At 33.8% G+C, this 25,221-nt stretch overlaps 1 protein-coding gene across 3 annotated transcripts in view; it reads left to right on the top strand.

The window, feature by feature from the left end:
• Positions 1–870: 870 nt before the first annotated feature.
• LOC145295975 (tuberin-like) overlaps positions 871–25,221 on the top strand; it is a 182,850-nt gene continuing 158,499 nt past the window's right edge. For all 3 annotated transcript variants that reach the window (XM_080141909.1, XM_080141908.1, XM_080141907.1), the window contains exon 1: positions 871–1,808. In XM_080141909.1, the coding sequence (XP_079998035.1) occupies positions 1,674–1,808 (135 nt within the window). In that variant the 5' untranslated portion in view covers positions 871–1,673. The remainder of the gene's footprint in view (positions 1,809–25,221) is intronic.

The following is a 25,221-nucleotide window of genomic DNA, read 5'->3' as shown; positions in this document are numbered from 1 at the left end:
ATTTTTTATTTTACAGTAGAAAAACACGTTTTTATGAGAGCACGTTGGAATCAGCTATTATAAAATTTGCTGAACACGCCACGGGGAGATAACTCCAGTTAAAGCGCCGACACTCCCTTCCCAACTCGCTGTAAAATAAAAACTACTTGATGAAATTAAGTGAATTTTTTTCCGAACAACTTCGTTCCATAACGAATACGTACAATATAACCTTCTTTTTTTTTCCCCGATATTTTCATTTTTTAATGTCTTGATTAAACTGTACAAGTACCATTAGGAGAGTTGTCTAATGTTTGAATTATACAAATAAACTTCTTTTTTTTTTTAAAAAACTTTTATTAGTGCTAAGAATTTAGAGTGAGGGAGGGGGTACAAAATGTTATATATTTTCGCGTATTTTAAAATTGAAAAAAGATTTTTATACAGATTTAATTTCAACATTTTTCTAAATAAATAACTATTATTAATTTCCTTTTTAAATAAAAATAATAAATAAAAAAAATGGTTCGTTTGAAGCCTGGAATTCTAGTGCTGCTATAGAAAAGACTAAACGCGAGAAGACCAATATTTCGTCATTTTTGGAATCAAACCTTTGCTTTCGGATCAACTACGTAATTGGTCGAAAAACAAGAAAAATACCTACGGGAATATATTATCTTAAAATAAGACTAGTTAAATTATAACTTTATTATTCATATCAGTTTGAATTCGTTTTGAAGCTAAAAATTCTTCGTATAAATTGGGGATGAAGCTGATGAGAAATACTAGCTTCTCTGCCAACATCGCAATTGCTACTATTATTATTATTACTTATTTATTATACTGCTAGAGAGAATACCATCATGAAGGGTTTTCTTCCTTCAACAAGGCTTTTTTTTATATCAACATTGATGAAAATTACAGTTTCATTGGAAATAACTGCCAAGCCTCCACAACTAACAGGACATGGGTTCTTTAAGGGATGCTAAATGTTACTTGGATTTTGAGCCTAGCTAGGACGAGATACCGGTGGGAATCGAACCTACACACCTCTTTAAAGTGGTTGCTTTTTAAAAAGCCTTCTTTTGCACGTGATTTCTTTTGTAATCATAATTTGTAACAAGGTCAAGGATAAGAGTAAATGAGTTTATTTTTCTAGTGTGAAAAGAAAACAACAATCAAAAAAAAAAAAAAAAAATGAACATAACTCCAGTTTTAAATTGTTGAGCGAATGTGGATTTAGGGCCAGGGAGACACTGATTTAAGTTTAGAGTGTGTGTGTGTGTGTGTGTGTGTGTGTGTGTGTTTTTATATTTATTATTCGTTTTAAAGTTGAAAACTTGGTTCTGATTTTGGATCTAGATGTTGGATTTTAATATTATTTATTTATTTGTTGACATTTTTTGCCAGGTAACAAAAAGGGGGGTGGTGAAAAAAAAGGAATCATTTTTTTTACGGAATATTTGTGAATGATAGAAGCGACCTGGTAGAGTTGTGTCACGTGCTGAGATGATCGCCGCTGCTGCTGTTGCTGAGGAGGAGGCGCCCTGAGAGAGAGAGAGAGAGAGAGAGAGAGAGAGAGAGAGAACAACAAAACAAAATTTAAAAAAAAAGTCAGAGAGGAGGAGGAGGAGGCCAGAAGAAGAAGAAAAATCGACGTCAAATTTTTCAGAAGAGGAGAGAGATGAGCGAAGATGTCGCGGCAAGGCAAGTCGGAGGAGAAATTTACAGACCTAATAAAGAACTTTTTTGGACTTCGTAGCAGTTCGACTGTCACACCTCCGAGATCCCACGCGAAGGAAGTTGTGTTTACTTCTAAGATATTACAGGTGAGATTTTTATCCACCCCACCCACCCCGAGAAAAAAAAAAATACACGCAATTTGTGGGTTGTTTGGATGACATCGACAAGTCGAGGTTTCGGTCCGTGCGACCTCCTCGCAGCCAAATCTACCATTGAAAGGTTGGCTCCCAGGAAATCACATCGACTTGTCCATGTAAGCCAAACAAAACAATCCATAAACGCTACTAATTTTTGTATCTAGCATTATTAGATCGCAAACTTATTACCTAGTAATAAGTTCAAACTTAGCCTTTATATAATAATAATAAATCACTGTCTCCCCACGGGGCCAATACTAACCGTCTGACTATTGTCCCTCGTTTCCTTTTCACTCTTTTTGTCCTGTTTGTCTATCTTTTTTTCTATCATTCACACACATTTTATCTTGCCTTTCATTTCTCTTTTTAATTCTGTTTTTTTCTTTCCCTCTTTCTAATTTACTCCCCTCCCCTTTCTTTACCTCTTTCTTTCATCGTGTGTACCTCCGATTTCGCATACAAACCCCGGCTTGTGTCTGTTTTATCTCTATTAATAAAACTGAGACAACTTCACGTGTGTGTTTCTCATGCCAATGTAACTTTGATAATTGCACAAGGTATGCAATGGCGAAAACTAAAAATAAGACGATTGTTAAAATTCATATTTAAAAAAAAAAAAAAAGATAAATACGAAATTAAGTCCATCAGAATGCATTTCCATTTCGGTGTATTTGAACAGGTTATCTAAGCTATTTTAATTGTTTATAGTTGGAATAAAATGAGTTATTCTCTGATCATTCGAAATTTGAAATGAATTTGGAGGGATTTAAACTGTCGAATCGAAAGTCATTTCTGGTTTTAAAATCCTTAGCATGTAAGTTTTGGAAGCTATCGACATCGAATAATTTTATAAATAGAGAGTAAAATATTATCTTAACAGCATTAGTTATAGCTTTATGACAATTTGCTCCTCTTGATAATTAAATTTAAGTATAGAAATTTCAGAAAAAAAAAGCCTTCCGATAACGCCGGGTAGGTTATACTTGAAAATAAATGGTTTCTGTTTCTCTCTTTTTTTTAATTTTTTTTTTAATTAACTTTAAGTTACTCATCGTCTTATTTAGATTTTTAGATCTTAATTTCTTATTTCGTCTTAAAATTTCACAATATTCTCTCTCTCTCTCTCTCTCTCTCTCTCTCTCTCTCTCTCTCTCTCTGTACTTTGAAATTGATTACATCCGAATAAATGTGTGCAACTTTTGCAAAACCTGATGCACTAGAGAAGTAAAAATGGTCACGATTTTATTTATTTTGGTTCAATTTAAAGCTAGTCGGCATTATTTATCTTTCTTGTTATTTAATTTCTTCTTGAAGGATCTCTAATTAATCCTTTAAAAAAAAGGGGGGGGGTGGAGGTAAACGTATCCTCCTCCCTAACACAGGTGGCTTTTCGGTCACAAAATGGGGGACTGATTAGACTTTAAAAAAATTTTTTCTCGGTGTTTAAAATTCTCTTATTTTTCTTAACTAACATAGTATTTAAATTTAATATGAATATTATCTTATTTTGAGATATTGTCTTTACCCCCACCCCCTCCTCAACCCTGAAGAGAAACCCCTATAAGATATAAAGAACGATTAAAACATAAGATACTTATACAGTAATTTGAACTGAACTGTTCTTTTTTTTTTTTTTTTTTTTTTAAGCCTTACCTTAACCCTAGTTTTTTGTTTAGTTCGATAAAAGTTGTGTTGATTCGGCGTCGGTTCAAATTCTGTAGTAGCACAAAAAAGTATTGTCTGTATGTGACTGTCGTGTCGTCTTCAAGACACTCTTGGTAACTTTTACGTAACTGACGCATTATTTTTTTAATATTTACTACTAATCGAATATTTTTTAAAATCAAATATACAATAGCACAAAATAATAATAATTACTAAATTAAATTCACCAGAATGCGTTTCTGTTTCTTCGCAAGCAAGTCAACCATTTTAATCATTAACAAAAAGCAATTACTTCGTGACCCTTCGAAATGTAAAAGGAATTTAGAAACGGTAAAAAAAAAACACAGAGTAGACTATGCTAAATTATAAACACGATCATTTTGTTTTTTTAATTAAAATTTAATCTATCATTAGTCGATTACTTTTGAAAAAAAATACGGTTTAATTTGAAGATAGATTCATTTTTTTTATTTTTTTTATTGTAATTATAAATATAAAACAACGCTTATCGTGAGGTGAGTCCGTGTATTTCATGTTTAGTGTAGAAACCTGGTGACTTCTGATCCTCACACAAGCATCAACACTTATAAACACGCATTCCTTTATTTACACACACACACACACACACACACACACGAAACCTCTAATAACCGTTTCTCCTGCTATTTCATTTATTTCTTTCTAATATTTTGTGTATAATCGATGGAAACAAATTCTAGTGATTTTTGATTTTACCACTTTTCACTGCTTCTAGTTATTTAGCTCCCCATGAAGGCAGATTGGACGCAAGGTTAGTTTTAATGGGGAAGGGGCGATCTACCCCCCCTCCACCATTAAAATGGTAGCTCTAGCTCTTGATTGGTACAAAAATTAAAATTACCTCAGTCTACAAGTACTTCCCCTTCATCACCGGGGACAACAGATGAAGTGTAGTATCAGAACAGATACTACACTTTAATGTGAACTATGTCGATTATATTGATGTTTGTGTCACAGCCCGTGTGTGTATACGACTAAAAGTAAGAAACTATGCAAGATACCCTTATGAAACCGTACACCATCTGATTCAATGTGGTCCAATACGATTATAGGTAAACAAAGATGACTGTAATATTCATTCTCTTGTGGTTACCAATAACTAAATTAGTGCATGTGGTGTATTAGACATATTTATTCTGTAGTTGTTTTAAAAACAGTACTGAAACTAGGTCGAACAGTCGTTTTTCCCCCTTGTTCTTCCTTTCTATTATATTGAGCAAGTTGCCAGATAATGAGATGGATGGGGTTTCAAATGTAACGATGTTTAAAGATGTTTCGTTGTTTTTTTTTTTTTTTTTTTTTTTTTTTCTCTTTTTTTATCGTTTATATTTTTGTGACCCCTCCCCACACTCAGCTCCGATAACTCCGCCTCGGCGCCTAGCCCTTCTAGTTTGTAACAACACTCGACTCTAGTATTGAATACTGTTTACAATATTCTTTGCCGTTTATTGTTTGCGATGTTTTTATGTTATTAAGAAAACGAGTCCAGTAAGAGTCCTCCTGGTTATCTTCATTTTTTTCCCTCCTTCTTCTTTGAAGATGTCTCTTTCACTCTCACAAGAACACATTAAGCCAAGGTTCTTCCTGGTGTGTGTCAGAGGAGATAGTAAAGAGTATGATAGAGATTAACGCGTATTCTTCTCATTATTGTTATTATTACCCTTTTTTTTTTTCTTTTAATTCATCCACACTGAAACCACGAGTTCAAAGTTCGATTAGATTTACTCTTAATTTCTCGGATTTTTAATTGTGGAAAAATAGATAATAAAAAAATAAATATACAATGTTCTTGTGGGACTATAAAATGTCAAAAATGTTACCATTTCTCCCCACCCCTCCTCCTCTGAATCTCTCTCTGTCTCTTTTGCTGTTTCTTGCTGCTATTTTTTAAATTAAATATTTTTCTAGTACTTTACTTAGGTATTATTGAGATTCAAAATCGACCACAACAAAAAATAGTTGCCATCATTTTGCTTAGATTACGAACCTTTGTACTCTAACTTCCACCCTAGAAATTCTTTACTCTTCAAAAGAAATATTTTGTTAATGATAAAAACGCATTATATATATATATATATATATATATATATATATATATATATATATATATATATATTTCTCTGTTGGTAATAATTTCCTATTGCGTATATTTACATGCCTTAAAAATCAAATTATATCTTTTATTTATTAACTAGGTGTTACATCCAACGTTGCCCGGGTGGAAGAATGCTTAAACAAAAATGATTCAAAAACATAGTAGTCATGTCAACTTTTTTTTTAAAATATGATTTTATTTTAAATTCATTTTAGTTTTTCCTTATTTTATTTTTGATTACCATATATTCGATTATGAATAAATCGATGTATACTTATCAGTTACATATAGGCGAGAAACACTGACACACTAGATATTGTCTGATGGCTTTATTGATACGAGGGTATTGAGAAAAATACATACATTTTGTTGTTTTTAGTGAAATTTAAATTATTAAATTAAAAAAGAAATGTAAATATTTATATTTTGCTCCCGTATACGCTGCTCGTCAGATTTAATGGAATGTAACTACACGATATACGAAACCCACTTCATCCGATAGATTCTGAACAATCTTATTAGACTTACTAACTCTAAATCCACTGTTGTGGTTTTATCCTAAAGTACATTTCTCTTGTTGCAAATAATCTCAATTCTTTTCTTTTTCATGGGACCATTCTAAATTTTTTCCCCTCTGATTCCGATATATATATATATATTTTAATGTAAATTTTTAATTAGAGACTTAATATCGCAACTATTAAGAGAAGACGTACTTTTTATTACTATTCATGATTTTAAAAGCGATAAGGGGGGGGAATAAAAAGATTTGTTGCTTTTTCCCCCCCTCGAATTACTGCATATATTTTCCGCAAGCATACCAAATACATTTGGAGGGGGTATATTACACAAGTACATCTATCTAAACATTTTTCTCAGGTGTGTTTACCGTGTAAGTGATTGAAAATTGTGAGACAACCAAAGATTTATTTCACTTCTAAAACAAAGTTGCTTTGCATTAGTTCGCCGGTAGTTGACAAAATGCTATTTAAATGTTTTCATAAGCAACTGAAAATAGTTGATTGGTATACAAAATAAGAAAACTGTTCAGGGACAGAATAGTTAACAAATCCCCTCTCCTAATGTTCAGAATGAGTTTCTAAATAATTATGTTACTATTTAGTCAAACTCTTAACGTGAGAAGAGTGTGGTCAAAAATACTTTAATTATTTTGTACCTTCCCTGTATGTTCCTATTTTTTTATTTTTTTATCCTAATTATGAAAGAAATAGTCGGTTATTTTTACTGCCAATATAACCGATTATTTTTTCATAATTAGGATAAAAAAAAAAAAATGAACATAGAGGGAAGGTACAAAATAGTTAAAGTATTTTCATCACACTTAAACTCATTCTGAACATTAGGAGAGGGGATTTGTTAACTATTCTGTTCCTGAACAGTCTTCTTATTTTGTATGATGAATTTGTTTTAATGTAAGTAGAAAAACAAGATACAGATAATAATACTGTTATTAATATTGACAAGTTTATAGATTAACACTCTCGACTAAATCACATCCCAAAATGAAATTCAACCTTGTTTTAGATGATTACATGTGAACACCTTGAAAAACGTGATGGGAAGAAAAAAAAAATGATTTTAAAACTTACAGTGTAAGATCAGTTTTGTATATAAATTTAATGTAAACTGGTCATCATTTCCGAGCTATTCTAACTTTTTAGAAATGTTCACTAAACTTTTTTGCCACTAACCTTAATTTTGACTGGCAGTCGTAAAACTATGCATTATAGCTTTAAAAAGTATAGTCTCCCTAAAACAAAAAAGAAAAAGTATTTATATCTCAGAATATGAACAATTTTTGGTTAACTGCTCTAGAATGTCTTGAAAATGAAAGTTCGTTTTATGTTAAATTAATGTAAAACTGATTCCCCACTCTAAATTTTTAAATCATTAAGTTTTTTTTTGTTTTTGTTTTTTTTGTTATTCACACCAATTTTCTATTTTATTTATTTTTAGGATGTTTATACGTAATGACAGCAAAGTAAAACCTCATTTTAATTTGGAGGTGTCCTTTAACTGAGGGTGTTAATATATAACAACAATAATATTATACAGCAAAAGAATATAATTTCCACAAACGTACATCAAAATATGAAGAAAAAATTAATTTAAAAAAACATGTAATTTTTAATTCATAAAACATGTTTTAAATATCCTTAAAATATGTATTTGGATTCTTCAGACTACTGTTCTCATCTTGAGTGTCATTTTCACAAACGTTTCAGACGATGTAAACCCTCCAACCTTCTTCAGGTCTATTGTATCGAACCCTGGAGAATTATTTTTGTCAAACTCAGGAATTTCGAGCGGAATCCTTTTTTTAATTCACGGAGATAGCGTGCTCTCATTCAGTGAGCCATGATCAGGTAGAAGTCTTAAGTAATTCGCATTTGTATTCTTAGTATCGCCTGCACTGATGATTGAACTTTCAACTCTCAGAAGTGTCACTTACAACTGAATAGTATTTTATCCATTACACCACAGGATGAGAACCACAGTCCAAATAATACAAATTATCTATCCTCATCTCAAAAATTCAGAAACTTGATATCTAGAGTGATGTTTAGAAAATGTGTCAAAAATCTTCACTTTCAGATGTGCGTCCATACATGCTGTAGCAAAATAACTACACTGTCATTGTGAATTAAAAAAACATTTGATTTTTTTAAAGCAAAGAAATATCCATTTGAGGAAATATTAGTGCTTGATATAATCATTTTATTAAGAACTTTTCGACAATTTCTTAAACAATCTGCAAAAATATCCCACATAGCGGAATCTGCACTTGTTTTCTCTCCTCCACTATACACTGTCAAAGGTTAGATCCAAGCAAAGTTCAGTCATCTTGATATATTGCCGTGGGTTATCCAACAACTTTTGTTTTGACCATCTTCTCAGCCTGTTCTTGAATCCTGTTCTCATGGCAGGGTTGTCATTTGTGTTAAGTACATGTTCATACTAGTGAAGACCCCCTCCCCCACACACATTTTGTTGTAACAGTGGTGGATATAAAGATTTCAAGACATGTTTATTACAGTCCAATAATTCTTGGACTTCAGTCAATCGCAGATCTGTGAATCACAAGGGACATCAGTTAACAATACATCACTATCTACTCAAGTCAATGCTAGATAGCTGAAATGGTTAACGCAGCACTGACTTGGGTAAGTATCTCAAACTAGCCTCATTTTAGAGTGAAAATGAGTAAATATAGTGAAATTCCCGTTAATTTCAACTTGTGATAAGTTATTTATTGTGGGGTAAAATTTAAATGTAAATGGAATTTCATCTTGTCTTTTTATAAATGTACAATTTTTGTCTCTTGTACAGATGTCCACTCTGCCTGTCACTTTAATACAAGAAGTATAATCTTTCTATCTTTATAAACATAACACCTGAAATTACCAGTTTCAAATGGCAAAACATAATTTTTATTTTTTTATTTTTCACGTTACTAAAGTGTTCTCCCTCTTAAATATTAATACATTACTTTAATACTTCAAACTTAATCAACCAATGTTGCTAGTCAACATTTGACAATGAGTATAAAGTTATTTTTAATAATTTATTTTAGCACCAGTAAAATACCTTATTGTGTCACAGGTATGAATCTATTATTCTTCCTCCCCGCTACATGTGAAATAATAAGGTAGACTAAACTCCCAAGCCTTGGTAGAGTAACTAGTCTGGGAAGAAAAAAAACTCTAATATAACACTTATCCATTTTTGCTTTTCTTGACATTGTTTCTGGTCGTTTTGGTTTTGCCCTTCATACTGGATTTAAGTAATGTCTGGTCAGAAGGACTGCTGTTATAGATTGTGCAACCTTTGTTTCATTATAAACTTCTCCTCACACAAACACCCTTTCAAAAGTTATATATTATCCCCTCAGAACATAAGGAGACTATTGTGCAGGGCTGGATGGTCCAAAAGTTTTGTTGCCCTTAGCAACAAGCTTTGTAAAATATCACATGTATCATGATGCTGCATCATTTTGTGTCACAAAAATGATTATGTTTGTGCAAACAACAAACACTCGTCTAGCTACAACCACTGTCAACAATTACCCTTACTCTCTATCTGTAACTAAAAGTAAATGAAAATTTCATGAGCAAAGTTTCTTTCTTAGAGCTGCCCACCTGTGAAACACAACCACAGGGTTATTTCCCAACTGTTTTCAACTCTAATGTAAACAAGTTCTTGTTGAGCCGTCTACTTAAATAACTAAACTCTATGCAATTTCCACTATTACCGGTTATCATGGTGTTGTCTCACCGTCCACTTGACACTCATTAACTCTTATCCTTAAATGGCTTTTGGGCTTTGATATTGGGCATTGATGACTCTTTAGTTAGGGAAAAGTCTTAATCTGTGACGGTATCAATGGAAGCTTATAAATTGAATCCAGGATAGATGGTTTGTGTTTCTGTATTACTTGTAACAGTACAAAGACTTTCTGAAGAAATCTCTTTGTGCTTGTCACATTGACTACCGCCAGTGGTTTGACTGAGGGGTTTGGCGGCACACCATCTATCAAGCAGTCTTCTCCTTCAAGAACACTTGGCGGACTTGTCTGGAGAACAGAAGATGCAGGAGGAAGGAGTACCAACTAGCGCCAACCCCAAACCCAGACCAGACCCTAACCTGCAGCTGTTGCAGGCAAGCTTGCTTATCCCGCACTGGACTCATCAGCCACGAGCGTGTCTGCAAAAAACGTAAAGAAGCCCCTTCCTAGATCTTTATTTGTGAAGCCAGATCATGATGATGGTTACTTGTTCCTCTATTTTTGTTACTTTTTGGTAAAGGTAACAAGACTTTTGGGCCACTCTGTAATGTAGATCAGATGATGTCGTTTACAGAATATCCTCAAATAAATAAACCATTCGAATTGCAATACTCATTCTGTTGTCACCTTTTAATATCAATGTCATCATTTCAGCACCTGTTTCTGTTCAGCTCTATTGTTCTTATGACAGATTTTTGTTTTACTTCATATAAGCTATGGCAACATAATAATGAAAAGTAATCATCAGAGAGGAGGGGGGGTCACCATAATTTGTTAGATCTGTTTTTGTATTATACAAGCTGGATGCCCGACATTGCCCGGTCATCCAATACGCTTAAACATGATATTTTAGCATAGCAGAGTCATAAAATATGCTTAAATATGATATTTTATGCAGATTTTGTATATTATAACAGAGTTAATTCTCTATTGATTCTTATATATTATAAACTTGTGATTTAAAAAATATAAAAGTATATCCATATGACTTAGGTGCATCAACTTGAACCAAAACAAAAACTTATGAAGAAAAAAATGAATACATATATCTAACTTGAGTTTCTTCAGCTATAATTGAAACCAAAACCAAAACTTATAAAGAACTAGCTGGACGCCTGGCATTGCCCAGTCATACAATATGCTTAAACATGATATTTTAATTTATGCAGATTGCGTATGCCTTATTATAGAATCAGTCCTCTATTGAATATCATATATTATGAGGAATAATTTAAAAATAATGATAATGTCATTCATCAAATTCCGTCTGTGTTTGTTTATTCCAAAGTCTAGCAGCCTGAGAAAAGCAGCTATTAGAGTAGGTTTTTCGGCATCTAGGGACCTCTACAATGAAGGGGTGGGATTTTGTTGCTAAATGGATTTGTCAGGGGTATATACCTAGAGGAGACATAAGTGGAATGAGTTTACGAGAGCACGGCCCATTAAAATACTTATAAAACAGGCACAGGGTTGCAACATTGCAACAATGGAACAACAGTTGGAGCTTGGCTGATAGTGCGGGACCCATTAGATTTGAGACTTTTTTTTGGACCCTGTCCAAAAGTGAGAAACATGGTAGATGCACCAGCTCAAATGTGGCAACAATACTCCATGCATGGGCATACGGTGGTTTTGTAGAAATGCAGGATGCTCTCAGTTGTAAGTAATCTTCTAGCATGGTAGAGGGAACCCACCTATTTTACAGCAGCTTTTGCAATATTCTCAATATATTTGTTTCAGTTCATGTTGCTTGTGAATATTAAGGAATTTGAAGGAGGATCTCTCTGGTAGGGTGTTATTAGTTATGGCTATTGGTGATTGAGAAGGCTTCTTGTAATTGTTAAAGGTATCCCAATTCCACGATAGAGTGGAGGTCATTTTCTAAAGATTCTGCTATTACCTTAGATTTGTGTAAATCCATTTTCCCACATTCCTCGTATCGTATCATTCAAATATACCCATCTCAGACGCAATGTTATCAGGGAGGTTGTTTATGAAATCCAGGAATAATAGAGGTCAAATGATTGTGAGGCACTCCCGCATTAATATTATGCTGTTTGGATGTACATGCATCAAGAACAATCTGGATATTCCTTTTGTTTAAGAAGGACCTAATTATATTTAGCATTCATCCAATACTACTGTATGATTTAATTTTCATTAGGAGCCATTCATGCTAGACTTTGTCAAAGGCTTTGGATATATTAAGACATATATATATGTGAGAGAGAAAGAAAGAAATTGGAAATGAGATTGCATTCATTGTCCTAGTCAGGAAACAATTTCAACTTTCAATAATTATTTGATGAATTTCTGTACAAAACATATCTAAGAACACTGCCAGACATATAAATTAGCCTTGTGTGAAATTTGTAAAAGATAGGCTCAGCCGTTTCAGAACCTATGAGGAAGGAACTTATACACACACACACACTTTTATGTAATTGTTGAGATTCTTGGTAAAATTATTACAAGAAATAGGTCATAACAATTAAACGGCAGTCACTCTGAAGAAAAAAGATGTAAGCGTGACACACAAAATAACACATGCTATCATATTAATATACAGATACAAATTATTTTATGATATGATTGTAAAAGTCTCTAAGACTTAAGTCCTTCCTTATGGATCAGCATTCACTTTTTTTCAAGATGGCTGTGTTTCTACCAGTGTTACTTGTTAGAGACATATTTACTTTTTCCTCATTCAAATCTGTTACTCATCATCCCTCCCTACGTTTGTCATGGCCAAAATGTCGAGTAGAACATTAATAATTAACTTTCTCTCTTTTTTTGTCAATTTTCCTGTCTTGAACAGCTGATGAACAAATTAAGTTTTTGTAGTATTTTAACACTGTAACCATTTTCATAGTAACAATAGTTGGTATGTTGGCTTTTTGTTCTCTTTATTGTTGTACGATGAGTTTTCCTTTGCAGTGACTACAAAGTTGTTGCAAAGCTTGATTTTTTTTTTCTCTTAGATATCACAAACCAGCCTAGTTTAGCATGCAGAAATGGGTAATATATACTTTTTTTGCATGCTAAACTAGTCTGGTTTGTAGATTTCAACTTGTGATATCTCATATTTTTGCAGTTATATTGATAAAATGTACATCTAAACAAAATTTTTCTCTTTATAAATGTACAATTTTTTTTTTTTTTTTTTTTTTTAAATAAAACAGAACTTATTCAGCTACAACAAATAATAAATAATAGTCAATTCATAAAATGTTTTACATTTCTGAATTTACACCATGAACTGCAAGAACCTGTGGCATAACAGATTAAGTACTAGGTAAATTCAGTTTTAAGTGAAACTCTTCTGGCTCAATCCTCAGTGCAAGTGAAGGCTGAAAGAACAAGAGCATGTTACCCTTGTGGATTAAATAAAGGGTTCCGTTCAAATCTCTGTGCAGATTCTAAAGTTCAACAGAAAAATTCCAGATACAAGACAAGATACACCTGAAGAAGGTCGGAGGTTACATCAGATGCAACGTGATGAGTATACTCAAGATGAGAATAGTTGTCAAACAATCCAAGTAATAATTAGTTTTTTCCAAAACTAATGCCCAAATATCATGAAATTTCACTGGATGTTTTACTGATTTAGCAGAATAAGAACAGACTCAAGGTGTTTCCTCCAATAGTGCTAATGGAAAAGTGCTCACAAAGCCAAGTTAATTCACAATCGTCCTTGATAAGGTATGTCGGGTTAGGGTTGATAAGGTATGTCTTTCATGATAGACCAAGGCTGTTAAAGAAGTCCCATGTAGCAGAGCCTATTGCTCCACTTGTCTCCATAGCAATTGATTAGAACAAAAAAAACTGTCAAGAATTATGGTCCTCTGCTGATGCTGCTACATGTCCAAGGTTTGTCGCCAATTCCATTATTCATGAAGGTAAAAATGGTTGACAGAAATCCTATCCCATATTATTAGCTAAACTTTTGACTTGATGCTGACACAGGTAAGTTGGTAGAAGCAACAGCATCCTCTTCTTCATCCCTTATTCACTTGTTTGCATTGATAGCATTCTTCAGAAGAAACTCCCTCTTTGGAGTCTAGCAAGAATTAGTGGATGGAATTTAGTACTCAGTATTTATCTTCCTTTCATAGAGGGTAAAATGGGAGTTGAAAAGCCAGTGTGATAGAGAAAGAGCACTCTGACTTACAATGAATACTTGGGCAGCCACATCAGAATTTCCTAAAAGAGGTGCCTCGGGTGATTAGCAATAAACTAATCTTTTCTTAAAGAGAGAAGGTAAAACATGGGAGGGTGGACCAAAGCCAGACATTGGTGAACAGAGAAAAAGCCATCTCTGTTGGCATTGGTGCCATGGAGACCCACCCCTCACTGAGCTGGCATTTGGTGCTCTGGCAGATTGATAAATTGGATGTCATAGAGGGAGAAGATGCTTTGACACAGCTGTGAGATTGAAGTCGGAAGTGGCCTGAATGATGTAAAAATGTAACATCCCACTAGCTGCTTTTAAATAAACATCTATTTTCTTTTCTCTTTAAAATGAACTGCATATAAGCATATTGTTAGACAGTTTCTTTTATTTTTTTTATGTACAATTCTTTCTCTAGTGCAATGAATATATTTTTTTTTTTTGTAGGCTACTTCAAGTTGTTACTATTTCCAGTGAGTGGTGATTTATTTTCCAAAGTTAGTGGGCATTATAGTGTGTATCTCTTCTGTATAAATAAAACAGTGTGTGTGTGTAATTATTTAACTGTTGAACTCTTAAACTATTAATCACATAACATTGAAATTAACAGGAAATAGTAATCCTATACCAAGGATGGTTTATAATGAGTAAGATTCTTGTTTTAATGGATAAATAATGCGAACAGACATATATCACCAAGTTTAAATGCAAAATGTTCATTTCAACTTGCCAAGATATTTTTATTTCTTTCTGTGTATGCCCAAATTCAATTAATTTCTCCAAGTTGTTTAATATTAAATCTTTCTTACCTATCTCTTGATAGCTACATCGGTAGGAGACACGGCTGGAGCGCTAAATGTTTTGGTTTCAATTCCAATTAATGGTATCCAAGTCATTTTGTTTTAACTTTTGAAATCACTACTATATATTAGGTACAATATAATATTCAATAGAGAATTGGCTGTTATGATAAGTATGAAATCTGCATGAATTAAAATATATTTAAGCATATTTTACAACCCTGCAAAGCTGCCCCTCTCCCCCACCAGCTGGATATAAAGATAATTCCATTTGAAAGAAAATGGGTCACTTGTCAATATGTGGTTTTAAGTTGTCTTTCACAAAAGAAAATTCAAGTTGAAAATTTTAATGAATTAATTTTTTGCCCTATTATCACATTGTTTCCATCTGTTTTTACATGGCTACAATTTTTTTTATTAGTTTTTCTTAGTGATTTACTATTAAAAGTAGAATCTAGTTTGGTCTCTAATGTGTTTTGAATCATTTAGCAGATTCTATGTGTTAACTGTTGAAATGAATCATTTGAATAGTCAAGTTCCATGTCATTAACAAATATTTTTTTAAAGACTAATGGAATTTCGCTTCTTTAACAGCCTTGGTCTATCATTGTTTAGGTTCGTTTGATCTGATTAATTTTCATTCACCACAAGATAATATTACATATTTGTTAGGATTTATTTGTTTGAAGCCTGTAGTTACCCTATCTACTCTTTTCCTACTGCTCCCATGACCATTGTTTTTACCACCTCAACTACTAGTGTCATTAATTTGAAGGATCTTGGTATGGTTGCGGACAAATCCTTACACCCTGATATGTCCCGGAAAGAGATATATTTTTAGATGAAGTAGCTGAGTGGTGTTGGCTACAGGAAAAGTAATACAATTCAGAAAGTTGCCTTAATGAATTGTTGTTTGTAGTCGTAGCTGGTAATGTGCTTAAGCTTTTGGTATACCCATCACATCTATATTTATGGTTTACACCGGCTAGTCATATTTTTGTGAGAAACCTAGTTATATCAAAATTTATACATCATTGTATTGAGATGGCAAACGGAATGAGATGTCCGGAGACTCTTTCTCTGCCTAACAGACGATTTTTGTCCTTTATACATAACTCTTGAATGAGCCATCCTTGAGTATGGCATCATAGGAACGAATCTTCCCTTTTTTTTTCTTTTTTTTTTCACAAAGATATCCATGCTTACCTACAAAGAGCAGCTTCAAAGACTAAATCTGTTCTTATTCTCGCAATGGAGTATGTGAGAAGACCTGATTCTTGCATACAGTGTCATCAGCATAAATTTAAACATACTTTTTTGTGGAGTTTTTCACTTCAGCATTAAATCATGATTTCTATAGGCCTGTGAAACTCTTCTGTTCCCCTGCTTTCCAGCTAACTACAATATGGTCATCTTCAAGTCCAACATAAACAAGTTCTTGATGAGCCATCTCCTTAAGTGATCCAATTTACCAAATTTTCACTACTAATGATGACTACGATATTGTCTCATTGACTACCATACACTCATTAACCCTTATCCTCGAGTGGGCTCTGTGCCTTGATAAACATTGACTCCTACGTAAAAAAATAAATAAAATAAAGCAAATAAAAATAATGAAAAGAATATTCTGTCTTATTCATTACTTACTCACCCAAGTAAATCATTTTTATGCAACTTTTGTTTGTTACCCCCACCTCCCCAGTTTGAGGAGGGAGGAGCAGATTTGAAAACCCACATTAACCAGTCATGTCGCTGTATATACCAATACATGTCTCATTAAATAAAACCAAGAAAGAACTGTTTAGTCTTTTTCACATATTTTTTTTTTATGTGCTTTCACAAGTACTGATTTTTCCGTTTCAATAGAACAAAGAAAATTCCCAAATGATGTTTAATGGTTTTATGTCTGATCGCTTTCCTTTATATCCTTAGCCATTTTCAAAGAATAATAACCATAATAATAATATTCATACTTGCAATAATAATATCCATTACTTGATATGAGGTGCCTTCGGTAAGTTTCCAATTTTATCGATAATACACACATGAAGCTCTAGTCCTGTTTGACGTCATCTCCGGCTGCAATGCACGTACCATTGCAACACCTTCTGGAAGGCCCCATGGAAGTCGTGTGTGAGAGTGTTAATGACCCTCATCAGACTCTTTCATCTCCTCAAGTGTTTCTTAACAACAGCCTCTTAGGTTTCCTTGAGCTTAGGGAAAAGTCAAAAGTCACAGGCAGCAAAGTTTGGACTGCAGGATCTGAAATCATCAGCTCAACCATCTCCTTGCTGTCATGACAACGTTGTTCTTTCTGATCTTTTCTGAGCACTCTTGGGACAAACTATGCACAAATCTTCCACATCTTCAATTCCTTGTGAATAATTGTGTAGAGTTCCCACACTGACATCAAACTGTGTACTTATTGTTTCTATAGATACATGACGGTCCTTATCCATGCAATTCTTTATGAGGTCAATCAACTCTGGTGTTCTGACTTCCTTACTCTTCCCACACCTCTCGTCATCCGTCACAGACTCCCTGTCTTCCTTGGATCTCTTATGCCACTCAAAAACTGATGCTCGATTCATACAAGATGGTCCAAAAGCAGTCTGAAGTATTCCATATATTTCTGGGGTATTTTTCCAAGTTTAAAACAGAATTTTGTTGAATATCATTCTTCTAAAGTGTTCTCATGTTCAGATTGCATTTTTGAAATTCACCAGCATTTTGACAATCAGGCTTTAGTAGAGTGTATTCCAATTTCTGCTGTACCTGTTCATTTGAACCTGAAATTATAAAAATTGGTCAGTCGTCTCCTAAGATGTAAAGCAATAACATACTGAATTTTCAAGAGTCTACAATTTTAAATGCCTGCCCCCAAAAACGTCTGGAAACTTATTGAAGGCACTTCATAATTTGAGTAACTTTTATTCTACCATCCTGGCAGGGTGTGGTGGAGATTGATCGTCAGGTTGGGGCTGCTAGATTTGCTCTTTGTGCACCTCCAGTGGTTCATATGGGGGTGTAGAGAGATTTCAGTGAATTCTAAAATGCAAGGCATATTTACCAATCTGTTGCCTGGTCAATCTTTGTATGGCTGCAAGGCATGGCCAATGAGGGTGGTTGATTGGCAAAAGCTAGACATTTTTGACGACTTTTTCAACCGCATCTTGCATTGCCATCAAACTAACTGTATACCAACTGGTGTTCTTTGCCAACACCTCGATCTTAAGTTTCTGCTATCTACCCCGATATCTTTAATGGTTTAGACATGCTACTTGTCACGTGGATGAAGAGTTAGTTCTGTAATGTAATCCTTCCTTGCTGTCTGGGTAGTGCAAATGTCTGACTGTTAAGGACCTGTAAAGCAACCATCAAGAACTTTGCTAAACAATCAGTTCCACTAGTTGTTGACCTTTAATGGTGGAATCCCGATTTGCTAGCCATCTTGTGTGGCCTTGCTCAGGATTGGTGTGATTTGAGATGTAATGCAAGCCAGGTAAAAAGCCAACTCGACCTAACCAAGCTGAATGCTTTTGCAACAATAATATATATTACTAATGGAGATTTGGTATCTGTCTGAATCCGAAATAATACTATTACTATTGTACTTTCGTACTCTCTTTAAATGCTCAATTCAGTTTGCTGTACTATTTCAGACCAATCTACTTTCAATGCTCGATAGTGTGTGTAGAGGAATGTAGTATATGTGAATTTGTCCTAATACCATCATCCCAGGTATTACTTTCTCTTTGAGAGTGATAGTATTTTTTTTGTTTTTTTTTGTCATCATATCCTCCTAAGCATTGCCTCCTCCTTTTTTGCGTGGTAGGTGAGTGGTGTAGTATATGTTCTGTTATCATAAGACCATTCTCTCAGGCATTACCTTCTCCTTAAGAGGTAACATACGTCAACAAGAAATAGTCACATTCAGCTGCTCATTAGCAAACTCAACACTCGGATCATAAACATTGTATAATATTCCAACAAAAACTCGTCTAGCTACAACCACTATAAATAAGTCATTTCTTCCACTGTGTACCTGGAGCTAGATGAAACTTTCATGAGCAAAATTTTTTCCAAAAACTACTTATATGTGGCACATGATACGATGGAGCTGCTTACCAGCTGACTACAACATGGTAGTTTTCAAGTTCAATGTTAACAAGTTCTTGTTGAACCATCTTTTTAAATAATCAAATTCTGCCCAGTTTTAACCATTGTTAGGAATCATCACAATGTTGTCCCACCCGACAAACTCATTAACTCTAATTGGAATCTGTACGTTTTAACTAAAATTAACTCCATGCCATTACTCTTTTATAATGTGTAAGTTTATCATTGAATTTTTTAATTATGTAGTATACTTTACTCAATGAACATTATTTTTTTCAATTTATTTTTTTATTTAAAAGAATTTTTTTTTTTTTTTTTTAAGCACATTTTTAATGACTGAATGAAAATTCTAATTAGTAGTACATGTAATGTTATCTTCCTTGCATTAGTCTGTTATAAATTACCTCCCTTTATTATAGAATTCTTAAGTGACATGATGCAAAAAATAAATCTACTAGTGATGGAACGATTCCAATATTTTTCCCAATTCCGATGCAATTACAGATTGTTTTAAATTTCCAATTCCAATATAATTACCAATTCCATTTTTTTTTTTTTTTGTTTTTTTTTTTTTTTGGGAGGGGGGTACAAAAATCTATGTGATATGTATGTATATCCATTTTCGCAAATCTAAAAAAATACACTTATGAGTGTAACCTAAAGATTTTAGTTTTACTAGTAGTTTAAAAATCAATAAATATAATTTTATCATTAATAGAAGCTGTGGAAAATTAAGTTTTAAACAAAAATAAAGAAATAAAAGCAATAAAATGAATCGTTATTGGCATCTGAAAATAGGTATTTTTTTTTCCAATATTGATTTCAATTCCGATACCTCAAAAAGGTCTGATTTTTTTTTTTTTTTTTTTTTTCCGACTAAGCATCCCACCATTAAAATCTACTCTCTTTTTAACCACAGTAAAAATAACGTTTGAACTCCTGAACATGTAGCTAATAAAAACATGAAAAACACTGTTCATTCTCTTAATTTCTAATTTTAACTGAACTGAAATCTGGCAACAGAGGGAGTGATTTTTTTTTTTTTTCCCTTTCGTATTCACAATGAAAGAATCCATCTTTGGTTGGCCTACAAGATATTGGTGTGAGAGAAACATCATTTGCTTGACACAAAGAGCATTCCCTAATATAGCTCAAGTAGCAAAAATGCACACAATTGAAAGATTAGGATGTTGGGTAATGTGATTTACATACATGTGCAAATTTTTCTGAAACAACTTGTTTGATGGGGAGATGAAAAAAGGAAGTGTAGGAGTTACATGAAAAATCTATTTTTGTTTAATATGCATGCACAATATCTTGCATTATGTTATCATTTGGTTGGTGTATTGATAAACAGGTGATTAGCATGCCACTGATATCCACGCTCAAAAGCTGCTGACTTCTGCCCTCTTCTTCAGTGGGAAGATGCAAATTTGTTCTTAAGTAGATTTCATGTTGACAAGACCTATCCCATTCTTGCCTTGCACTGTAACAGACCAGACTAGAGATAGAACTCCAATATACCACATTCTGTTTGTGACAAAGCTAACCATATTATTTTTCTTTGTGATATTGTGGAATGAGATGGTACTTAGGGAGTCTTTTTTTTTACAAAGGAGTCACCACTTGTCAAGGTCCGGAGTCAAGAGTGTAGCAGTTACATGATTGAGATCTACTTCTTTTTGTAGCAATATGTAATCACTCGTATAGTGATTGATATGTGGTTCGGTTAGCTCACACAGGCATGTCCAAACATATATAGTGATACATAGACAATTAGAGCACAACTATACATGTGCGCCTTTCAACCATTTCTGCCCAGATTGTTTAGCACTCAAAAATGAACAGTTCCAGTCAAGATTCCAACATAGGATAAGGATTAATGAGTGTACAGCAGTCGATAGGACAATATCATGAATTAGATTACTTAAAGGGGAGGCTCATCAAAAACTTATTTACGTTGGACTTTAAGACTACCACATTGTAGGCAGCTGGAAAGTAGGGAAACGGAAGAGTTCCACAGGTGGTCAGTTCTAAGAAAGAAACTTTGTTCATGGAATCTACGATTAGATTTAGGCACAGATAAAGAGTGAGGAAAATAAACAGTTCCAGTCAAGATACCAACATAAGCCGTCACATTTTCTCACTTGCCTCTTCTCAGGACTAACGAAATTGAGACTAAAGACCTAGACTCAATACCTTTTCTCTAATACATGCCAGCCAAACCAACCTGCTTTACATTGAGATGTTCCTGTGATGAAACCTAAAGTTAAAATTGTAGAGATGATGTTTGTCTTTAACGGAAACTGTTGACCTTTTTTTTTATTTTTTTATTTCAAGCAAAGCCAGTCAGATAAACACATGTTTAAACACAGACGTGCATATGCAAATACATGCAAAATGACATCGCCAGTAGGGGAAAAGAAATATAAAAGGGCAATCATGTTAGAGATGTGGATGATGTCACACCCGTAACAAGAATTCAGGCACGGCAGAAGAATGAGGAAAGAATGTTGTTGTTACAATGGGGGGGGGGGAAGCGAATCTAAGTTCTTTCCTATTCTTTGTCTACTTTGCGGCTGAGGCTACAACTTATTGGGTAACATTACACACAGACATTACTACAAAATGATCATCTCCAACAAGCATTTCTTATTACCCACAACCTTTACAAGAGCTTGAGCTTCAGTCTTCACAGCCTTGCAAGAAACACGAGAAGTTTTGCACTAACAGTTCAAGAGATAGGGAAACAATTAGACAAAAAGGGAATCTAGAATCTTATTTGATAATATGAATGATGTTCATAGATCAGGGCTTTGTGAGAACAAATGGTTGAAATAACAACAGAACTACCTCTTTGGGAAACAAGCTGAACATGTGAGGTCCCCCTTGCATGAGTGAAAAATTTACTTTCCCCATGACTAATGTTTGTAAAATTTCAAAAAAATTCAAGGACTAGTTATTGAGAAAAGTGCGAACCGATGAACAATTTGGGGACAATTTTACTCCTATAATGGACTTTAGGAGAGGTAAACATAGTTATTTTGGAAAATCCGTTCTGGCAAAAATTTACTTCACTATGATTAATGTTTGTGCAAAATTAAAAAAAAAAAAAAAACCCCAAGGCATAGTTATTGAGAAAAGTATGAACGGATGAGCGGGAGTGAATTACCAGATTCTATCCCTCTTTTGTCAGGGGGACCAATAGTTTGAGATGAAACAAACAGCAATATCTGTAGAGGTTAAACTGACCGTGATGCTTGTTGGATATGGTCTATATTCATTTAATTGGCCTTGTTGAAGATCAAGAAAGATAAAAAAAAATGACCACAAAGTTTCCAGTTAAAAAGGACAAAAAACTTTAGAATTTAAATCAACTTTATTCAACAATTTCATCAAAATAGGATAAAGTTAAGACTTTAAGCACACAAGAACATAAGAGGTTGGTTCGACCAGCAACTATGTGCTGCCCGTATTTAAGAATTCGGGTGATCGGTCATCTCTCTCTTGGTACAGACCAATAAGTCTCCTGTGGATCTATGTGAGATAGAGTAGTAGTCAACCATCTCAGCAAAAATAACCTCCTCAGTGACATGCAATGTAGTTTCCGTTCTGCTAGATCTACAGCACATGTGCTAACAGTTATGTCTCATAGGATTAGCGAATTTCTTAACAGAGGCTTATTTTCTCCGGCAATTGCTCTTGACATATTAAAAACCTTTGATAGGGTATGGCATAAAAGATCTACTCCACAAGATCTCCAACTACTATATAGCTGAAAATTTTTTTTTTTTTCCCCCCACTATTCATGATTTATGTCGTTTATTAAGAGGGTGCGTGTGTCTGTGACGTCACAAGTGATAAGTTTGGTTTTTATTCGTCAAATAGAATTTAGCAAGAGAGCATATCATTCAATGTTGTAAGGTACCTCCCTACACAACATAGGCAGAGGGAAATTTGGAGTACATAATAGTGATTTTGCTATGACGATTCTCAATGTTTTCTTTGGCTAACGTTTTTTAGTAAAGAACTGAATTGTGAATACTTGTTGCATTTTACAATGACATTAGTCTTGTCATATCGTGTCACTTAAAAATTTTCAAGGATTAATTCTGTATTAGGATACCAATATTATATCCTCTTTTTACTTTCAACACTCATTCCCTTTCTCCATGTCCCTTAAAGGCATTTCATCTTCAATATTTTCTCTGTATGTGCTATTTAGTAAAATAATTGTGAACCAATATTAGTATTTTGCTAGAAATTTTCCTCTGACAAGATGTACTTACAGTCGGTATTGCATTTGTCAATGTGTTAATAAATGTCTATATTTGTACTTGGGTTCCGTCTAGTTATTATACATAATTTATGCTCGTTAAGTATTTTCTGTGTCTGGTTAATTAATTTAACTATACGTCCAACAACTGTATTAGTTAGTAGCTGGCATTTCTTTTCCATCTATTGCACCTGTGCATATATATATATATATATATATAAAAGGTTGGTGCAAAAATAATGTTTTGTTTTTTTTATCAACTATATATATATATAAACAACATTATTTTTGCACCAACCTAATATATACTTTTCAAATAAACATTTTTCAAAAAGTGTTCTGATCGGCACTTCCCCAGATATGGTAGCTGTACCTCAATTTATAACGTATCTACCACAGTACTGATATGATGGTTGTTTTCATTGTGACAATTCATGTATAAAAAAAAGCAGTAAAGTCTATCTCAAGTAAATATCACTTGCTTATCTGATAGTTTTTCTTGTGGGGGCGTTGAGGTAAACAAACATCCTTTTTTTTTTTTTTTTTTTTTTTTTTTTTGTATCAAAACGTAACCTTTCTGAACGGTCATGTGCGAACAGGTATTATCACTTTTTTTTTTTCATTTAGTATTCATATATCCATTGTTTCCTTGTTTTGTTTCATGACCTATTATACTGCGTACGTATCTTGCCAGCATAACTAAGAAAATAGGTGATGCAATTCTATACATTTGATATTTACTACGAGCTCACATGCGTATTAACAAATAACAAGAGTGACATATCCACTGGAGGCTTAAAGCATTGTAAATAACATTATTTTTCCTAGTATTACGAACAAACATATAATACACTGCTCCCTCCCCCTCAAAGAAGAAGGTAATACTTGGGTGGATGATACCATTACAAATAAATATACTATACTACACCATCCCTAAGGAGAAAGTAATGCTTGAGAGAATAATCACACAATCACACTACATTATCCCTCAAAGGAGAGGGTAATACTTGGAGGATGGTCTCATGACGATATTACACTACTCCCCCGCCTCGGTCTCATGACAATAGATACTACACTACCCCCTCCTCTTGAATTTAGCATTGAAAGACTAATATTATACTTTCGACTTCAGATAGATACCAAACTGTAGTGGAATGGGGCTGTAAATGGATAATAACATTTAATGCTACTAAGATTAAGCTTCTTTCCTTTAATAATTACAAGAAACCGTCTCAACCACCGATAGTCATAACCAACAGTACCATATCTTAGAGCTCATCATTCACAGTCCTCGGCTTAAAATTCACAGCAACATGAATTTGGACAAATACATTGAGGACATTGCCAAGGCTGCTGCAAAGGTGTTCCCTCTACTGTGCTATCTCTACAAAGCCACAATTCACCCACGCATGAGGTATTCTTGCCACATCTGGACTGATGTATCTATTATGAGTCTCTCGCTCTTAGACAAGAACAAAAAAAAAGTCTCCATGATAGGTCCCACACTATCAACCAAACTCTAACCCCTTTCCCATTGCCGCAATGTTGCAACACTGCCTTTTTATACAACTATTTTAATGGAATGTGCTCTGATGAACTCTTTGCATTTGTGCGCCCTCTACTTACATCCTCAACTAATCTGTCAAGCAACAAAATTACACTTCTTCAATGTAGAGGTCCCTAGATGCCAGAAAGCCTTTTACTCTAATAGTTTCTTCCCCTCCAAACAACAAGACTTTGGAATTCTCTTCTTGTTTCCTGATTCCTTGACTGTACTAACATGCAGAAGTTTAAATGTAATGTGAATAAACATCTCGTTCATTTCCTCACATATTTTCCTGTAGATATGATCCCAAATAATAGTCCCTTACATCCAAGTAGCAATATG

The sequence above is a fragment of the Euprymna scolopes genome, chromosome 16 (genome assembly GCF_053919585.1).
Source record: "Euprymna scolopes isolate OS-2025 chromosome 16, ASM5391958v1, whole genome shotgun sequence".
NCBI lineage: Eukaryota > Metazoa > Mollusca > Cephalopoda > Sepiida > Sepiolidae > Euprymna > Euprymna scolopes.
Note: the sequence above shows the minus strand (reverse complement) of the source record. Positions and strands in the feature narration are given on the sequence as shown.